Below are 21,467 nucleotides of genomic sequence, written 5' to 3' on the forward strand. Positions count from 1 at the left end.
CCTATCCTGTTGTCGATTTAAGATTAGCTAAATTTTTGATCAGTATGATTGCATTGCAATTAATGCCAGTTATGAAGTGTTGAAATTCTTCTTTATGTAGACTACCTATTATCACAGAAGATCTTTGTGCTCCAATACAAAAATCATTAGCAAACCCACACAGCATACCGAAATGTATATACGGCCAACAACAATGACATCACGCAATATGAAAATGTATTTCAATAATCTCCTCTTGTCAACATATCAAAGGGGAGACGAAGTCTACTTAAAATAGGCGGAGTTATGTAGGCAGTAAACCAACAGGCTGCTAACTGTAGTCATGCAGACAAAACCTGTGTCATGTAGGTGGAAAAAAACCAGATAAAATCGTGATTTTTTTCCACTTTGAATAGAAAATACAGAATCTGCCTTTTTCACTATCCAAAAATGAAGGGCCAATGCAACCTTTGAATATATGAAATTTAAGATATTTTGACTTCTAATCGAAGTTAAAAATTGAAAAGCCCTTTTTATAATAATTTACAAACAAACAAACAAACAAACAAACAAACAAAAAAAAAACCCTTGTTATTGTATTTATATTACATCAAGTTAGAAACAAGTTATACGACTTAAAACGATTAAAAGTTATATACTATTTACATCAAGACTGGAAATAACCGTGCGCGTTCGGTTTGTCACCTCGTCAACCATAATGACATACATAAAGCATCAGTGTACAGATCGAGATCCCGGATAAAACTTCATTAAAATATTCCTCACTTCATTCCAAAAGGATGTATAATTACAAAAATATCATTTACAAGTATATGTGTTACCTACCGTTTTCCAGATCCTCAAGTGTCTATGACTGAACTGAAGGTTACGAATTAGCAACAAGGTTTATTACTCCTTCAAAGAGAAATTTTGATGTTAGAATTTCGATAGGACTTTCGATACACAAAATATACCCTATAACGACTTGCTTATTTCATTGTCTTATATAACTTTACTTAATCTTTTAAAAGAGCGCTGGCTCGGCCATTACAAGGTATTGTGTAAGATTTAGATGACATAACAAAGTCGATATTGTAAATAGATTAGAACTGGTCCAAACTTATGAACAAATAAAATAAGTGCGTAATTAGGAAAATAGTATTAACTTGGGAAATGATTTGTAAACTTTTGTCGGTCTCTCCTTTGATTATTAAAGAGTGAGGGACCAATAACAACACCTTGGCTTATAACTTAGAATATTTGAGGAGTTCAAGTTTTGGTAAAATCCTAGCCAGTGAAAATCCGTTTATGTTACTGTATTTGTGCTTGACATGTTAGAATAAACGCCAGTTTCACACACTGAAAACAGTATTAAAAGTTATGTAAACACTGGCAACATTGAACGTCTTGTGTTGTCTACTAAATGGGTTATATGTGTCTGGTAAGATGTTTTCCTAATCTAGACATGTTTTCGTCTCCATAGAATCGTCGTTTCGGCATGCCATGATATCATGAAAAAACTAGAGTTTCAAGGAATACGGTATAATAGGGCGAAAATATGCGTTATTTCGCGTACCTGGTCGAAATAACGTTAGTTTATAAATAGTGGGTGAATTTTCGGTTAAAGGCCCACTACCTTTCCGAAACGGCTTTGAATTTTTAAAATTGGAATGTAAAACGAGATTGATAATTCTGTAGAGTCGCAAAAGTTATTAGCTTACCGTTAAAACTACACCTATCTTCATCTTCTGAACAATTATATCTAAATAAATTAAATGTCAATTTTCATAACGCGGGTCGTATTATGTTTCCCGCCGTCGTTCTAATTACCGAGCGTTAGTTGACTATCACTGCGCCAGACGGCAAAACAGCGAAATGAATCTTCACTGTTAACATAGTTAACATAGGAAATTTGTTTGGTATTGTAACTTCATCTTAGGCCATCGATATATATTTCCTGATGTTATTAATGTTTTTACGAAACTTTAATTTTTGGTTTTGGTAAGGTAGTGGGCCTTTAACAGATACAAATATATTGTTGTGGGTTGATTCGCTTTGTCGTTGCAAAGGTAAGGTATATGTGCAGTAGTAATATTCGCGGCACCTGCGGACAAGATAACATTTTCGATAACTTATGACAATAGACTAGTATTGTGTATATATGTATACGGTACAGCTGTACCCTTCTCTTCCCTGATAACACTTTCTGTATTACAGAAACTCACAGACTGCAAGCGAATCTCGAGGTAAGGACATTTCCTTTGATAATCAATTATATGTGTATATGAAAAAAAGTAAGTTTGTTGAAAAACCTTTGAAATTTCCTGAGATAAAATCGTTATTTTATTTTCAAATTTCATGTATGGTTTGTTCCGTGTGTTTTACGCCATGTTAACAGTAATTATGTTAGTTAAAAGACGTGACGGGTTCGGGTTGTGGAGAAAAGCCGAAGTATCCTGAGAAGAAAACACCGACCTACTACCAGTACGACCTATCTCAATCGGTTTCGATTTGGCGCTCCATAGGTGGAGAGCTATGGCATATGTCTATGTTTATTTTATTTCATTTCCATCAACAACCTGGGTCCTTTGAGGGCGTGTCATGGTGGAAAGACTAAGTACTCTGAGAAAATCAACCGACCTGTGGCAGTACCTGGCAACTTCGCCACATCTTAAAGTTTTTTTAAAGGTTTAAACCGAGAGGCGGAGAGCTAGAGGTACAATGTAAATACATCGAGATCTCAACCACTTGACGACTGGTCAAAACCAGTAACCATCAGCAGATCAGATGATACCTTGGATATATATAATGTAAAATTTTGACTAACGTCGATTTACTCCGTTATCCCAAACACTATGAATCTCGAAGATATTTGTATGGCTTATTTTCTTCGAGATAAATTGTAATGCTGTTTCTATATGTGTATATCACAGGGATCTTGCAAGAAAATTTTAACCAAAAATATACATAATGTATAATATATATATGTATACTGTTAGTTAAAAAAATCGTGCCAGGTCCCTGTGGTGTATATCACGCACTTTACTTGTACTGAAGACATTTGACTATTTATATATCCCGTGTGTTAATAACTACATTTTGTATGTACTGGTGTTATATTACAGACAAACATTAAGCCTATCAGTCGCTATTGTCATAAAGTTCGACACATGCACATGTTTTATGTATACACAATAGCTTCAGAACAACAAGATTTTAGTGTTGTGTTCTTTAACGCTGAGAAAATCTTAGTGTGTGAAATATAATCAGCCGATTATTGGATTTGAATTGGATAAAACTTAAGGGGCTTTATGTAAAAAGGGTTTTAAACATCCAATCATATCCACAATGAGTTTTCAGACTTGCGCTATTGTTAGTGCTACTGTATAATATGGTAGTGGATTTCGAGATTTAATTAAACGTTTCATTGAATCAGTAAACATATATTCTAGTAACAAAATCAATCGCATTCATGGCTGTCCGAGACTAGCCAAAGTTAGATTTCTATCGGCTATGTGTTATATAAGTACCAGAAAAGTTGACATGGAAATAAAGGTAAGTACTAACATTTATCTGCTTTCTCTGTGTTTTGGGAACTATTACAGAATTGACCGTTATTAACGAACGCCGTGATTAATTATTTAATGATTATTTATAACACATAACGTTGATTTTTGAATGCGCCCTGATATATGTAAAACATGATAAAGATAAAGGACACTTGCTCTACGACCACTTATAGCCTTTAGCTGTTTTTCGGGACTCCAATATCCTCGATCCCACATACATTACGACCCCTCGTGCGCGTCCATTAGGACTAATAAGCGTAATTAGTTTAGGTTTGTATGGCTTGTTTCACAATTGTTTCAAAACGAATTAAAGTTGGAACTGTATAAATAATAATTGTTTAGTCGGTGTGCATTCTTTATATATCGACTCAACATAAGTAAAAATTAATGTTGATATATGATGCGTTCATGTATTAAAGTTTAATTATTTTCAAAACCTGTCCCAGTACTTTCACATATAAACCGATTCACATATTAACTGTGTTAAAAACCGAGCGGTTTTGGTTTGGTTTAATTGAAATAACGTCCTATAAACAGGTCGAGACATATAGTGACGTGCCAGGCCTGTTTATAAGGTGAGTGAAAGCCGGAGTACCTAAACGCATCCGACCTGCAACTGCCCAACAAAGAATTCGAACTCGCGACCCTAAGGTGTTGGACTTGTAATAATGTCCAAGTGATAGTACACTCGTCCTCTGGCAACTCAGACATACAATTTTTTGTGTGTTAAAAATATAATCGAAATCTAAATTAAAACTTAACTATTAATATTTCATTCAACCATAATATTCTTATTCGAGTACATACATAATGTACTTGTATACATACTTACGAAACTGTACTGATGTAATGACAGTACCAGCATAGTCCTTTCTACATGTTGTTGATACCGCTTCAGTAACTGAACAAAGTACGATATGTGTTCATAAATATTGGAATGTACATCGATGGAAAGCATTTCCATCAAAGAATCTTAAATACAGCACTAGTTAGTCCTTTGAGAAATATACCTACCATAAGTTATCCGACCAATCGTGTACTTAAGATAAAAAAATATGCATCAATATAACATTTACTTCGGGTATGCTTCAACAGCTATAATTTTGCGTGGGATATGATTTTCATTACGAGGGGGAAAAGTAAGGCAGTTGCATCCTTAAAATATTACTGTCATTTGTTATTACTGAAGCGAATGCGCCGTTTAATTTCCCACAATGCAATTTTTAGTTTACTACGGAGTCAACATGGCGGATGCAGATCTGTCATCACCTACGATCATACACTATCACCGTCGAGTCGACAGAACACCAGAGAAAAATGATGATAAATTTTGTGGAACGACAAAATTAATGAAAAGTGAATTACGTCGGACTCTTGAAAATGTTCACACAAAGATAACTCGTCTTCAGGACGATGTTGATGACAGGTACTCGAGATTAGCACACTTTGTACGCCCAGTATCGATCTGGAGCACGTCAGAATATGTCACGAATTAAACATCCAAATATTTGTCTCATCAACCGAACCATGTCTCAATAGTAAATAAATCAAATTCAGCCGTGCAGTTATTGCGTAGATACTTACAATTTCATGTTATCAAACTCCACTCATTGAAAACAATAATAAATAATATAATTGTAGGCAAAGCCTATCTGAGAGCGCAGCAGTTAATCCATTCTTTCGTTTGTTGATTTTTTTTAATGTGTAACTAAATAGAAATATGCCAGGTAAATAAAGGATTTCCAACGGCGAAAGAGTAATCTCCCCTGACCCATCAGTCTTGTCGATATTGACATGTGTTTTGTTTTTATAGCTTATTGGGTGGGCTGAATAACTGTACTGCTAGAAATCATCTATAGAATTATCAATTATTAGAATCATAGCTTTGCTGAATTATAGGCATTGAGTGTATAACAAGAAAGCAATATTGAACATAGAATACTTCTACGTTCACTTTCTGAAAAATATGTGACTGCGGCTACAAATTATATCTCAACGTCATTCTCCGTCGCCAGGCGGAAAATTCCGAAGGATTTGCTCACGTAAAACGGCTTTCAAGTTAAGATTCAGGACAAAATGTAATTGTTAGATTCAGGTAAGAATAAATTGGAAGGTTAATCTTTCAGTGATGTTTTCATTTCAATTTTTTCCAAGCATTACTTGTTTGTAATCACTCGAGAGTGTGATTTTGTAATCTCGCGAGAGTGACTTTGGATACTGTCTTGCGCAACGCTGGATCTCGTGTTGACTTCCTGTTTCCGGTTTTTGAGAAAGTTTTCCAACTCTTCATATATTGGATGATTTACATAGAATAACGTTACCGAGACACCTCTATCACAAGAGTTTGCTTCGCGAACGGGCCTTCTTCGCTGCACTCTCTAATAATTATGTAGCAACTAGGAAGGGGGAATATCCCTGTAGCTCAGTCGGTAGAAGGGCGGACCAGTAAGTCCGGGTTCGCGGGTTCGAGCGCAGCTGGTGGCACACTACTATCGCCCTGTTACATTTGATGTTGTTATACCCCTATAAGATAGTTCCTATATAAACTCTATTAACAAAAATGCCAACAAATGAACTGTTCCATCGAGCGGTCCAAAGAACTGTTAAAATTAACTTTTAAAATGTGCTGTTGGACTGGAGTGACATCACAATGGGGCATAACAAAACAGTTATCGACTGGGTTTTTGGGCAACAGATAATTTGTTGGACCCTCAAACAAACTGTTGCCCTCGGCCTACGGCCTCGGGCAACAGTTTGTCTTCGGGTCCAACAAATCGTCTGTTGCCCTCACCCCCAGTCAACAACTGCATACTTTTGACCACTCCAAGCAAAAGCTATACAAGATTCGCAAGGCTTCGTTAGAGACAGAACCTGGGTTGGTCTATATCCGGGGGCGAACACGTAGAAAGAGGGGAGCAGTGTAGCAGGTTTTAATTGTACATAATGATACGGTTGCGTTCTAGCTTCGCACTAGGGGCAATTTCCCTTTAGCTCAGTCAGTAGAGCGGCATACCAATAAGTCCAGGGTCGCAGGTTCGAGCGCGGCTGATGGCACTCTACTCTCGCCCTGTTACAATCAATACTGCAGTATGTCTGTCACTATGTCACAGATTTCATTAATTGTTTTACAAATTAGATGTACTTGATGAAGCATGTAGGGTAGACACTCGAGATATATATATCCTCCCATGTTGAAGGGTTATGTCTGACTTTCTACAACTACCACTTCTGGGTCTCAAAAGATCAAAAACCTGTGTGTGATACAGTAAAACATGGTTATAATGAACCTCTGGGGACCAAAAAAATCACTATCTTTTAAGAATAGTTTGTTATACACATATTAAAGATATCTTATAGGAACCTTGAAATGGAATGAAAATCAAAAGGCTACATGTATACCCCAGTAACCATGAATTCGTTCTAAACATGTTCGTTATAAACTTTTTTGCTATAGTTTTGACTTGGACATTAGTGAATCGGTAACATCTAATTCTTCAAACATTCAGTTTTGCTCTACAGTTAAGAATGGAAACTAAAAGATTTTCACAAACTTTCCAGAGAAAAGGAAATTACAGAGGAGAGGAAGCGTCGCGAGGCTGCTGAGGATAGACTCCATGCCTATCTTGTGGATATGTATGATAATGATGGGGAGGTAGCTAACGAACTCCGCCATCGACTACCACGGGCAAATAAAACAGACCCACTCAAGACTGAAGAGGAAATAGAGAAAGTTGAGGAGGGACAAATTGAGGCAGAAGCTAATAATGATGTACTAGCAGCAAGTGGTGAAAATATGTCTGCTGCAAGGTAAGTAGAGTATGATACATTATTATCACTGTCCATCAATCTTCAATCAGGGGGTTAAGGTTGGATCCTTGTGTAGAGTAGAAATATTTGCAGAATGAAGAAAAAAAAAATTGTATACAATGTAATTTTTGTCTGCCCATCTGCCTTGTGTCTGTTCTTCTGTGCAACTGCTTTGTGTCTGCCAATCTGCTTTGTGTCTATCTATCTGCTTTGTATGCCCTTCTGTCCATCTGCTTTATATCTGTCCTTCTGTCCAACTGCTTTGTGTCTGCCCATCTGCTTTGTGTCTGTCCTGCTGTTCAACTGCTTTGTGTCTGTCTATCTGCTTTGTGTCTGTCCTGCTGTTCAACTGCTTTGTGTCTGTCCATCTGCTTTGTGTCTGTCTTTCTGCTTTGTATGCCCTTCTGTCCATCTGCTTTATATCTGTCCTTCTGTCCAACTGCTTTGTGTCTGCCCATCTGCTTTGTGTCTGTCCTGCTGTTCAACTGCTTTGTGTCTGTCTATCTGCTTTGTATGTCCCTGCTGTCCATCTGCTTTGTGTCTGTCCTTCTGTCCAACTGCTTTGTGTGTCTGCCCATCTGCTTTGTGTCTTTCCTGTTGTTCAACTGCTTTGTGTCTGCTCATCTGCTTTTGTGTCTGTCCTGCTGTTCAACTGCTTTGTGTCTGTCCATCTGCTTTGTGTCTGTCTATCTGCTTTGTATGCCCTTCTGTCCATCTGCTTTATATCTGTCCTGCTGTTCAACTGCTTTGTGTCTGCCCATCTGCTTTGTGTCTGTCCTGCTGTTCAACTGTTTTGTGTCTGTCCATCTGCTTTGTGTCTGTCTATCTGCTTTGTATGTCCTGCTGTTCAACTGCTTTGTGTCTGTCTATCTGCTTTGTATGTCCCTATGTCCCTCTGTCCATCTTCTTTGTGTCTGTCTATCTGCTTTGTATATCCTTCTGTCCATCTGCTTTATATCTGTCCTTCTGTCCAACTGCTTTGTGTCTGCTCATCTGCTTTGTGTCTGTCCTGCTGTTCAACTGCTTTGTGTCTGTCTATCTGCTTTGTGTCTGTCCTGCTGTTCAACTGCTTTGTGTCTGTCCATCTGCTTTGTGTCTGTCTTTCTGCTTTGTATGCCCTTCTGTCCATCTGCTTTATATCTGTCCTTCTGTCCAACTTCTTTGTGTCTGCCCATCTGCTTTGTGTCTGTCTATCTGCTTTGTATGTCCCTCTGTCAACTGCTTTTGTCTGTCCTTCTGTCCATCTGCTTTGTGTCTGTCTATCTGCTTTGTATGCCCTTCTGTCCATCTGCTTTATATCTGTCCTTCTGTCCAACTTCTTTGTGTCTGCCCATCTGCTATGTGTCTGTCCTGCTGTTCAACTGCTTTGTGTCTGTCCATCTGCTTTGTGTCTGTCTATCTGCTTTGTATGCCCTTCTGTCCATCTGCTTTATATCTGTCCTTCTGTCCATCTGCTTTGTGCCTGTCTATCTGCTTTGTATGCCCTTCTGTCCATCTGCTTTATATCTGTCCTTCTGTCCATCTGCTTTTTGTCTGTCCCATCTGCTTTGTGTCTGTCCTGCTGTTCAACTGTTTTGTGTCTGTCCATCTGCTTTGTGTCTGTCTATCTGCTTTGTATGTCCCTCTGTCCATCTGCTTTGTGTCTGTCTCTCTGCTTTGTATGCCCTTCTGTCCATCTGCTTTATATCTGTCCTTCTGTCCATCTGCTTTGTGTCTGTCTATCTGCTTTGTATGCCCTTCTGTCCAGCTGCTTTATATCTGTCCAACTGCTTTGTGTCTGCCCATCTGCTTTGTGTCTGTCCTGCCTGCTATTCAACTGCTTTTGTCTGTCTCTGCTTTGTGTCGTCTATCTGCTTTGTATGTCCCTCTGTCCATCTGCTTTGTGTCTGTCTATCTGCTTTGTATGCCCTTCTGTCCATCTGCTTTATATCTGTCCTTCTGTCCATCTGCTTTGTGTCTGTCCATCTGCTTTGTATGCCCTTCTGTCCATCTGCTTTATATCTGTCCTTCTGTCCACTGCTTTTTCTGTCTTCTGTCCACTGCTTTGTGTCTGCCCATCTGCATTGTGTCTGTCCTGTTGTTCAACTGCTTTGTGTCTGTCCATCTGCTTTGTGTCTGTCTATCTGCTGCTTTGTATGTCCCTCTGTCCATCTGCTTTGTGTCTGTCCTTCTATCCATCTGCTTTATTTGTGTTCTTCTGTCCATCTGCTTTGTGTTTGTCCATCTGTCCAACTGCTATGTGCCTGTTCATCTGCTTTGTATCTATCTTTCTGCTTTGTCTGTCCTTTTGTCCAGCTGTTTTGTGTCTGTCCTTCTGTCTGTCTGTATATGTCTGTCTATCTGCTATGTGTCTGTCTTTCTGCTTTGTGTTTATCATTCTGTCTATCTGCTTTTTAACTGTCTATCAGCTTTGTGTATGTCTTTCTGCTTTGTGCTTGTCTATCTGCTTTATCTTTGTTCTTCTATCTGTCTGTTGTTTCCTTCTGTCCATCTTTGTGTCCGTCCATCTGCTTTGTGTCCGTCTATTTGCTTTGTCTCTCTGCTTTGGGTCTGTCCAATTGCTTTGTCCATCTGCTTTGTGTCTGTCCATCTGTTTTGTGTCTGTCCATCTGTTTTGTGTCCGTCTGTCTGTCCATCTTCTACGTGTATTCATTCATTCTGCACATTAACCTTTCTAGATGTTCTGCTACAGGTGTACACACTTTTTCTTTAAGGCATGTCAAAGGTTACCTAGGTATGAATATATATGGTGATTACCAACCAATACTCACGGTAAAACTTCAAAATTTAGGATTGAAGCTATTAAAAATTTGTATACTTTTAGATGAGAATTAATTGTCCCCTTTGAAGAGTTGTTTTCTCCACCATGTTAACTATAAAAATTTTGTTTTCATTTCTCTGTTAATTAAAATCAATGGTTTTGTGATATTAATTGTAATAATTTATTTACCAGGATCTCTAAATATAATTTTAAATGATTGGATATATACCACATAATTTATTGTTTAACTTACAATCAAATGTAATTAGAAAAATCCTTTATGTCATTAAACAGATTTTCTTCCTCTGTAGATTGATGATCTTCATTTAAAAAAGTTAAAAGTTATATGTGCTATAAATTTCATGCTAGCGAATCAAGAAGTTTTTCATATGTTATTCAATATCAAAAGATACCAGCATTTCAAGAATTATAATACTTATAACAATATCTACAATGCATAGGTTTTAATTTTATTAAGTCAAATAAAAGCTCAAAATTCATTTTGGAAGAACTGTACCTATATTGTCAGATCATGAAGTCAAGTTCTGGTCAACAATTTAATTTCACATTTTTTCACAGTCTAATAAGTACATTTTAATTGTAAAGTGACTTTAATATGCAGAAACGTTTTCATCTTAATACTGGTATACATGAAGCATGAAAAAAAAAAAAAAAATTTAAAGTTAAAAAATATTTTATTACATGTATAACTAATGCTTATAAGGAATCATACATTTTTGTCTGTGTCTTTGAATGATTTTCATAGCTCTATTCATTAAACCTCATGGTTTTCAATAGATTTCTGAAGAAAATTTAAAAATAAATAAAAAATGTGCAAAATAAAGCATATAAAAATTTTGGGCGGGGGTGTAGGGGTGATGGTTGACTAATGACACATAAAACTTAACTAAAAAAAAAAATCTAGAACAAATGTTTTTTTATAAATATTTTACTGAAACATTGTGGCACCTATAAATAACATGATAGATAATCTTTATGTGACACACATCAGCGATAATTTACATGTATAGATGTGGATATGCTATACCCCAGAAAGAGTTATTTCCCCTACAACAATACTGTAAAGTTATTAATTTATTATCTACAGGTTTATGAACTACTGTGACTTATTTTGTGATAATATGGTATAATTAAAAAGACTTTGTTCACTCTCTGCTTAATCCATCATCAAAGTCCATGATGTCAACTCTTATTTATCATGGATACTTGGTACATGATGATCAGATCACATTTTCATGACTATTGTTTCATATGCTGTTACATGTGACTGAAATTGTCACAACTAGGCAATTTCAAGGGTCACAAAGAGCTATTGGAAATAAAACCAGATGTATATTTACCAACTACTGAGGTTTTACTATTCCATCTGTATGGAGTGTTTCGTAAAACATTTTGGCATGCTGATTGTCTGACAAGTACCATACAAAGGAATGTTTTGTATGGGCTTTATAATGAAAAAAAATCCAGGATGGTTAAAGTTGAAAGTTACGTGTTCAAAGTACCAGGCACGAAATTTCATACAAAAAGATTAAGCAATACTTGAAAAGAAAGACTACTTGTTGGTAGAATATTAATATTATTGAATCATATTCCACTCCCTTGTGTGCAATTTCATAATGTTAAGATACATGATAGAATGTCAATGAAGAAGCTCCAAAGGTGTTTTCTAGTTACACCCCCTTTTTAATATAATGATAATAAAATTAAAATCTTTTATTCACGACGTACTTTCATGTTATGAAGTTTTTGAGCGGCTGATATTGACAGGGTATGATTATGATAAAAGATAACATGACACCATTTTGTATTTATCACATTGACATAAGGCGTGGATTGTTCTGGTCAATTACATCAATTCTTGATAGTTTTATTTCAATGTTTACATCATTATAAGCCCTTCTGTATACTGTCTGTCATAATTCTCTTTTTAATTACTCAGGTTATAAATTAGGAATTTTTATTACTACCCCACATATTAACAAAGAGCATGTGAACTTTGCTTGGTGACCTTTTGGTTGTCATTGACCATGTGACTTGTTAATAATTACAATAAAATTATTAAGTACAGATGCTAATTAGGGTGAGATCCTTGTATGATACACGTCTTTAAGCAAATTGACTTTGATGACTGAAATGATCTTTACCTGAATGAGGTGTCAGAACCATAAGGAGATACCTATGTACCATTTTGCAATCAAAGCAAATTTTGAAAGTTTATCTCTGCGAATTGAAAATTTTCATCATCGATTCAGATATCAATTTCTGGACAATTTTTAAATCTGTGAAATTGTTTTGATATGGAAACTGCGAAATTTTATTAGCCAAGAAAGAAAGTTGGTTACAGTATACAATTACAGTATACAATGTATATATATATATACATTCTTGACCTTGACTAAGTGCTAGACATCATGTATGGTACCCAGAAATATTTTTGATAATTTACTATGATTTTCATAAGTTTCATTCAAGGAAAGATCCTCTTTTTATGTGAAATCTAAAATAGTTATTTAAGATAGATCTGACTATTGGATGTTAGGAATACTTCTATTTGGGTTATGTCCCTTGACTCAGATTTACCAGTCTACCATAGCACTCGATATACCGAGAGTAGAACCACCTATTTGTCCAGGGACAGTATGTAATAATGTAATAGAGTACAATGTCCTGCTTGATGTCTTTGGCAGTATGTTCCATTGAAATAGCACTTTGAAATTTGATGTCATATTTGCTTGACAACATGGAAATATATACTGAAGCCTCCCTAAACACATTAGCAATACTGTATGTTGTTAAATATGGAGAGATGAACATGTCCGAATCTGATAGATGTTTCTTAATGCAAACTACACCTGACATTCTACTCTATATGAATAATCTTGTGTGTGCCATTATCAATTTATGAAGGCACATTATATATGACAGTATCATTTTGTGTATGCAACAAATTCAGACCAGTGAAATAATGTCATAGGTTATTTTTTCTCAAACTAAAACAGCATCATATTTGATATTAGGACACTTGGGAAAACTCAGAATTGAGGAATTTGTCATATAATACAATCTTGGGTTTACATTTTCATGCCCTGACCAAAGTTCAAAAGGAAATGTTGGTTGTCCAGTGATAGCCAATCCAACAGATGGTTGGCAGGCGGCTTTCCACCCAGAGTAGATTTTAATTAAAATGAATTTATGGGAAACAAACACTTTTGAAGGTGAGGTAATGTTGTCGAGGACAGCCTCAGAGTCCTACATTATTGTTCTGTAATCCAGCTGTGTACGATAGCAGCCTGATTGGAAAGTAAAACCCCGTCCTCAATGGATTTCCGCTGTATATTTATTGACAGAATGGCAATCAAGCTGAAGGACGTAGATAAGGGGTCCATGGTAACATATTTAGTGCCCCTACATATTGCGCTTTCCGACTCCTAAATATCAGGAGATGGCCAGTGTAGTTATAGGAGGCTGTCATCTCTCTCTCTACTTCCTGATAAAGCCAGGTTTAAGAGATAGAGAGAATAGAGTGATAATATTTCATCTGGATATTTTCACTGATATTGGATGTAAAGTATTGTATCTTTCTCCCCAATTCACTTACCATATTCGACCCAATAAGTGCCCAGGGTGCTTAAATTCTTGAAAACTGAGCTGGCACTTAATGGGACTGAATTCAGACCTATGACTAAATTAAGTATACTACAAGTCAATTTGGGGGAACTTTTAGGTTGAAATATGGTAAACAAAAAAAATCAAAGATTGGGCTTTTCTTTTTGTTCTTCTCTCCTTCTGTTTGTCCATCTGCATCAGAGAATTTAAACTACAGATGTTAAGGATACATTTTGGAATGAATCATTCTGTATGTAGGTTTTTGTTCTTGAAGGAAAAATAGCAAAAAATGTTTACATTAGATAGAATGGTAGGAATTGAAATATTTTCTTTATTACATATTGAACGGGGCAACACTATCTTTGTATGAAAGAATTACTTCTTTAAGAAAACTTAAACATACAATTTCTAAGTCCAACATAGTACAGTATAAAGTCAGAATACAAGGAACATTTATATATTTATCCTGCAACTTGTTCAACATTAATTTTAAAGAGGTATTTCCACTTGTCTGTATAGTTCGAAGGGCACTGGGGAATAATTACTCGGGCCCAGTTGTTCAAAACGACAATATTCCAATCAGGATAGAATTAATTTTTGTTAACAAACTTGACAAAATTTCATAAAAATTCTTATGTATCCAATTCTTTACCTACTTGTCCACTATTCACAAGTTTGCAGCAAATGAGAAATGAATATTTCACTAATCATGTGATTAAGCTTATCACCTTTTGAACAACCGGGCCCTGGTACATTTTGTATATTAACTGATCAGTAGATGGGTATTTTAGTAGGCTAGCACTGTCCAATGATTATTCAAGGTCATCTTTAAATGTATTTTTTTTCCCAGATAATAGTCATGGAGGTTTTAACATTGATTTATCATCAAACATGATCATTTTGGTGTTTGATTAGTTTAAAGTACACTGTATAATCAATTACTCTATCTCTCCACCATATAAGAGTTATGAAATATTTCATCGGAATTGTCAATTCTCCTATGTGTCTTTCAGTTAAAGTATATAGTTCGCAATTAATCTCCCAAAACCCAAATTAATTCTAAGATATTCATGTGGTTTAATGTTAAAGTTGTTCTGGAGGTCTTGTGATGAATTTCAGCAAATCGTTCTGTCATTTTTCACGGCTATAACTGATGAGAAACTTGTCTTCAGAGTAATTAACTGGACGATTCGACATCAGACATGAACAGTGCCCTCTATTGGTCCAATCTGAACAGCTCGAACGGCACCATGTATTAATGACTATATCATATCTTGGTTGTGTTTTGAATGTGAAATCAGTTGGGTCCAGTCGAGTGTGGTATTGATTGCTAACGAGAACAGACCTAGTGATATGAAAACTGTCTGAATATGGTTCTGCTACGGCAACGTACAAATGAATAAAAAAAAAATTTAAAGCTTTATCATTGAGCTAGGTTTCTGAGTACAATGACTCTAAAGAGTGGAGAATTAATGATGGCTATTTTTCGAATTCATTGTTATATCGTTCAGTGCAGCAGAATGGGTTGTGTTTACATTTCTTCTTTATTGTCATTTCAGTCCGCTATCTTGAATGGGCTTCTGCTCCTGTTTCCTCATTCGACAGCATGGTTTGGTTTGTAAAGCCTATTGTCATTGGCTGAACGTTTTATACAAAAAAAATATGATAAGTCTGTAGGAGACTATATAGTCCGTAACTCAGTACGCACCTTCGGGAGTGCTAAAAGGCTTTGTTTTTACCTCAGGTGGAAAAAACGATAATTTTTCTTCAGTTACCAGAGTTTTCAAGCCGTTACAGAGCACTTGAGTCGGTATAAATGAGATTTGCTTTGTAGAGGTGGTGATTAGATTGGTGGTTTTCTATTCCCCACAGGTTCAGCCTTGCGCCTCATGTCTGTCAAACCTCGGACAAACGATCTAGCAGGGACTGTTTGATCTGTCAGAAGCCTCTCGCAAAGCAAACATCAACTTATTCAATTATGTTTGATGAAATTTGTGCAATTTTTCCTCTGTCAATACACAATAATTCAGTTTTGTTTGAAGAGGTAAATTTGGACCCATACCATAATTAACCTCCCTGGATGGAGAGTTCTACACTAAACTCCTTCCATCAGGCTGGCAAAGGGTCAAAGAGGGTCACAGTTATTTGCATGTTTCCCTTATCAAGCTGACTTTAAGTGGTAACGACTCTGAAAATATTAGGTATGTAATCAGTCTGTGTTGTATGTGATGGATGATATGTTTATTTTGGCCAAAATGATGAATTCAGTGCCTGATCAGAAGACAATCCCTGCTCAATATTTCTGTCACAACAAAAACAACTCATCACAGCCATATTACAAGTATGGTAGTTCTGTAATATAAGAGGGTTGCCATGGCCAAGTGTATGACATTCTAACACTTTCCCTGTCTATCTTTTGACTGCATGGCTAATTCAGTGGTTAAATTGTAAAACATCCTACCATAATGTGCACCAGCCCTCCATCTTACATCAGCTGCAGTGGCCAAGTTATTTAAACATCTCGCGTTGCCATTTACCCTCAATCGCTGAGCATTGATGGCCTAGTTGTTAGTGTGTCTAATATTCATACTTCCATGCCTGGGCAGTGATAGCCTCTTGGCAAATGTCTTATATATTCAAATACTAGCTAGCGTTTTCTGCCTTAGAAGCTTACTATTTAAGGTAAACACTACACCACTAGGCCTTTTAGTTTTACTATGGTTTGTAAAATTGTTGCCCATTTTAAGATGTAACCTGGTACTGACAGAACTCTTAACTTTACTCCACTACTATAACCTAGTGGCCTCAAAGGGCTTGGTTGTCGAAAAGGTACTGTAATGACTGCACCCTTCACCTTATTTTACAAATTTTCATAATTAGGAGAATTGTCTGCAAATAAGACCGCCACATATTTTCCTTGTAGATTTAGTACCATATAAAATGCTGAACTTTCATTCATTAAATTTGGCCTACCCTAGGCTATGATTTGCATGATGGGAATATCAATGAAGGAGGGAATTCTTATACTTTTGGAGTGCCTGGTTCTCTTTTCCTCTCTATTAGAGTCCCCGTTTATATCTATTTAGATAACCCTTTATTGACTTTTGTTGTAACATTGTACCTGATCTCTAACAGTGATTGTGATGTTCTCAATGAACACATACTCTTGTACAAACCCTAGACAATGTTGTGACTGGTCCGTGAGTGTAGCAATGTCTGGTCCACAATATTGATACAAATACGACGCAGGAAATATCCCACATCATATTTATCTCAGAAAACAAATTTGTAAAACTCCAGTTTAAACAGGGTAGTTATCTAGAATACACATTAGGACAGACAGCTTCTGGATTGGTTGGTGAATTGCGGCCACACACCTCAGCGTCACGTTTTTGTTTGTGGGTAAATTTGTCTGGTTTATCTAGGATAAATACTTGATTCAGCTGTGTAAGCAATCGGTGGTGAGTGATACAAAGTAGATTGATTGTTTTGTAGTTAACAAATAAATATTGTTATTGATATGATAGAGAGCAGTGTACATGTGAGTAGCGGGTGGGGAATTGGGGTGGGAGTTATCGAAGAGGGGGTGTGGGGTGGGGGATCCGTCACCGATTTTATCGTTATTACTACTGTACACATCATTATTACCTCATCAAGGTAAAACATTAACCCCCTCCTCCTCCTGATAGTTTACCCAAAGTAAAGATGGCCTGTTTGTCCAGTGTTGTTAAATCAACACAAATTATCTGTCAGGCATATTTGAAGAGGGAGTTATCATCATCTGCCAAGATTTACTGGACATACACAGAAATATTTGTGTTGTGTAGGAAAACAGTAGAGTTAGAACTGTCGTTCAAATACACAAACTTCACCGAGCACTGTACACAGACAAACACTGATGATGGAGGCATTTGTGATAAAAGAGCTGCATGTTTAAATATTGAGACAATGTTTCTGTGTTTACTCACAACATAATCCACTTTAAATTTGTTTATTATCTTGATATTGATGTTTATTTTACAAGGAAAACAATAGCTCATCTAGTGTATAGGTTACAGTGTACTATTTGTTTTTACTTTCTTGTGTAATCTAGCAGTTCCTTGATAAGGGAATATGATAAATAAAAGAAAAATTAATGTTTAGAATACAAGAAGCTTTCAATGTAAACATTGATCCTAGAACAATACTAATAGAATATCAATTATAGGGCTGTCATTATGTCAACTAGAAATGTGCTGGGTATAGCTAGGGGTGACATCTTACTGAAGGCATAAGGGGCTAGTGTGGCTTAGTGGTTAATGTGTAAAACATTACAGATACCATCTCGGATTTGTATGAGGCCCAGTGGTTAAAGTGTCAGACATGAGAATTCATATTAGCCCATCTATACCTCCACATTTGAGATCTTTCTGAGGCAGTTGCCATGCATTAACATAATTAGTTGGTGTTTTGTCTGGGGGAACTTTGTCTTTTCCTAATTCTTGAATGTCCTTAAATGAACGTAAAACTCAAATTACTGTGTTGGCTTAGTGCCTTTGGTGGTAGAGCCGTCTGCATGGAGGATTTTTTGTGCAATAACTCAATAAGATCCCTTAGGCCAATTAGACTCCATTTTTGACTTCTTTTCAGTTTCATAGGTCAAGGTCACTTGCTGAATTATATTAAAAAACATGTTGTTTTTCTTTTAATAACTTTTATGGAATCCCTGTATACCAATATTTCCCTCTTTCATTTCAGACACTCTGTATTAGATGACTTGGAGAGACAGATTATCCAGGATGATAAACCAACTCTAACAGGTAGGTCAAGGTCATTATTGAAGAGACATAATTCAGATCTCTTCAAGATCATTTATCAAAGAGAACTTTGTATGATTAAAATAGATCTTTGGGCAAGATCAGATAATCTTTATTGATGAACCGATTTTCAAAGATTGACAGAAACTTGAAATTCCTGTAAGTCTTCAAGGTCAGTACCAGGGGTATCAGAAGAAGATAATCCAAATCATAAAATCTGTAGCAAAAATATGTACAATGTAATGCCATTGGAAAAACCTTGTACATTTACACATGTATTATCCATCTTAGATATTAATTCGTTGTTGTAGCTCAGGAAAATGGCACAGCATCTGGACCTTCGATTCAAAATACCGGTCTCCATGGCAACCAATCTAGTCCAGGTCAGAGTGTACCTCCCCGCCCCTACATTCCATATATACCTGGCATGCCAACAGCATCAATGTACATGCAGCCAGTTGCCCCATACATGAATAACTACATGAGCCCCAACTATCATCCCGGAAGTTATATGGCTCCCCCTCGTTACTTAAATCCTGGGATGCGGCCTCCGACACCAACTTTCCCTCAGAGGTATAGTCCCAGCACATCTGGTTCAGCAAACACCTCTGGGGACCATGTCGACAACCCGCTCAAGGTTGGAGATCTACAGTCCAGTCCGCCTGTTAGGGGAGAGAGTGGAGACCTCCCAGGTCCTTCTGGTGAAGGTCAGTCCAAGGACGCATCAAACGGCCTTCCATTCCGAATCTCACCTTTTCCAAGTCATACATCACCATCTTTCAGCCCATACATGGTTGACCCAAATTACGCCAGATTCACAAGTGGTCTGAATCTAGCTGGTCATTTGTCCAGTCCGATTCGGCCAGAAGATCAAACCAAACAGATTGCTTTATTGATGGCTGAACTTGAGACAGAAAAGGCTTGTAATAAAAAGGTAGGTCATTACTGATATAAAGTTTCTCAGGTAATAGCGGTGGGTCATCAATGATACAAATTTTGCCCAAGTACATGTCATCATCTATGCACATTAACATGCTTAACACTAGTTTTGATATTCTACAGAACTAAAATAAAAATCCATTCAAACTTATTTGGACTTTCAACTAATCTTCCTCACAAGTATTGAAGATGTCAACATTAACTGACCATTGGTCATTGTTCTTCATGTACAGCTGGTGGACCGATTGGCGGACATGGAAATAGAGCTTGAGACAACGAAACTTACCCTAAAGACTTCGGACTCAGATGGACAGCATACTACAGATGCTGAAAAGGCTGCCGGTGAGTCAAGTCATGCATATTTGTACTTAATTATCAAAGTCATACACATCTGACACATATATTCTTGTCATACATATTCATATGACATTCATCTGAAGTTATTTTGTATTCGTCTGAAGTCATGCATATTCATATGAAGTCATACATATTCATTTTAAATAATACAAATTTATCGTAAGTCAAATGTGTTCTTCTGAATTAATTTAATAAATTAGTGTGGTTTTATTGAGAATAACTTTTAAAACTTAACATGGAAAACCAATTTAAAGAATTCTGATTGCAACATTCAGGATAGAAACTTTTCCATTTTTACTGGGACATCAATCACTGTGATATGAAAAAAGGAAATCAGCAAATACTGTTTCTGATTTTATCCATTATTCCTCAGCAGTTTTTATAATATCTGATATATCAAAAATCTGTGATGTCAGAGATCATAATAAAAATCTGGAGCTGTTTACTCGTGAGCGACATCCTGGTCGGAGAATGACCTATCACAGTCTCAGGTAGTTGGGTCAGCTCTATTGATTGGCTTCTGCAGCTGAGTTACCGTGACGACAAGATTGATGATACATGTTTTCAATGTGATTATTGATTCCTAGCAATTAATACTACTGTTACACTTGCCATTTAAAGAGACAATTTTTCACTTTGATGTCTGAACGATCCCGTCCCGTTCAATCGTGCAGATGAACACATGTATCATTCTTGCATGTTTTAGTCACAAACAATTGATTGACACGGTAGTTCTGATGCCCTACATAGCACATTTTTATGTTTTAAATTGTCATTTTTCCCCTCGGATTGGGATATAAACACAGCACATATCAATCATTAGAATGCCGGCATCACGTCCGCTTACATGGAGGATCACAGTATTGTTCTGTAATGATGTCAACGTCTATTGCTTTTTACCTTGACTGTCAGAGACAAATCATCGCCATTGAATTAGCAGGTGCAACCATTTATCCTGTATTAATGACTCTAAACGGTTTCCTGAATACACGGGATGGCCATTCATGTCGGTCGGGTCTGTTTTATTACTGTCTATAACCTGACACCATCTGATAACACAACGAATGCAAAATGAATTAAATGTGACGTTCAATAACGTCAGCGAGTCGTATTGTCTCCTTAAAAACATCATCTCCTCAACAGAATTGAGGAAAAAAGAAACTATTTCAATATTTTCAATTGTACGAAAAAGTAATTGATTTAAAAAAAATCTATACCCACACTGAAATTAATATAAAGCTAGATTAGTATCTTCAGTTAAATTTTTCATGGTTTCTTTGAATTTATTTTGTTTTACACTATCTAAAAAAACAAGATCTATATATTTGTATTAGTATATATTTCTTTTCTTTTATTATTGACGTGTATTAATTGTTAGGATATTTAATGAATACACATTGACTGGTTGTGAGTTGTTTTCTAAAGAGTCCATTTGGTGCCATGTTTGTTAATGAGGAGAATATTAAGAATGATGATACACAATTTTTTCCCCAGAAATACAATTCAGATAACTTTGTGCTTACAGTTTGATGTAACGATACATGTACATTACTGTTAAAAATAGTGCCAACAAATCAATGGAAAGGACAAAATCTGATTGAAATGTTTACATTAAGAAAAGATGAGACGTAG

General features: G+C 36.4%; 2 protein-coding genes across 3 annotated transcripts in view; one reads left to right on the forward strand and one right to left on the reverse strand.

Moving 5' to 3' along the window:
• LOC138318556 (phosphofurin acidic cluster sorting protein 2-like) overlaps positions 1–21,467 on the reverse strand; it is a 375,127-nt gene that overhangs the window by 129,054 nt on the left and 224,606 nt on the right. The gene's annotated exons all lie outside the window — the stretch shown is intronic.
• Positions 3,139–21,467, forward strand: part of LOC138318553 (mirror-image polydactyly gene 1 protein-like) — a 34,660-nt gene continuing 16,331 nt past the window's right edge. The window contains exons 1-5 of one of the 2 annotated variants that reach the window (XM_069261011.1): positions 3,139–3,534; positions 7,107–7,355; positions 18,481–18,542; positions 18,851–19,473; positions 19,712–19,820. In XM_069261011.1, the coding sequence (XP_069117112.1) occupies positions 7,180–7,355; positions 18,481–18,542; positions 18,851–19,473; positions 19,712–19,820 (970 nt within the window). In that variant the 5' untranslated portion in view covers positions 3,139–3,534; positions 7,107–7,179. Of the gene's footprint in view, positions 3,535–4,748; positions 4,975–7,106; positions 7,356–18,480; positions 18,543–18,850; positions 19,474–19,711; positions 19,821–21,467 lie in introns of those variants that run through there. The other variant, XM_069261010.1, reaches the window with a different exon arrangement.

The sequence above is a fragment of the Argopecten irradians genome, chromosome 3 (genome assembly GCF_041381155.1).
Source record: "Argopecten irradians isolate NY chromosome 3, Ai_NY, whole genome shotgun sequence".
NCBI classification, from domain to species: Eukaryota; Metazoa; Mollusca; class Bivalvia; order Pectinida; family Pectinidae; genus Argopecten; species Argopecten irradians.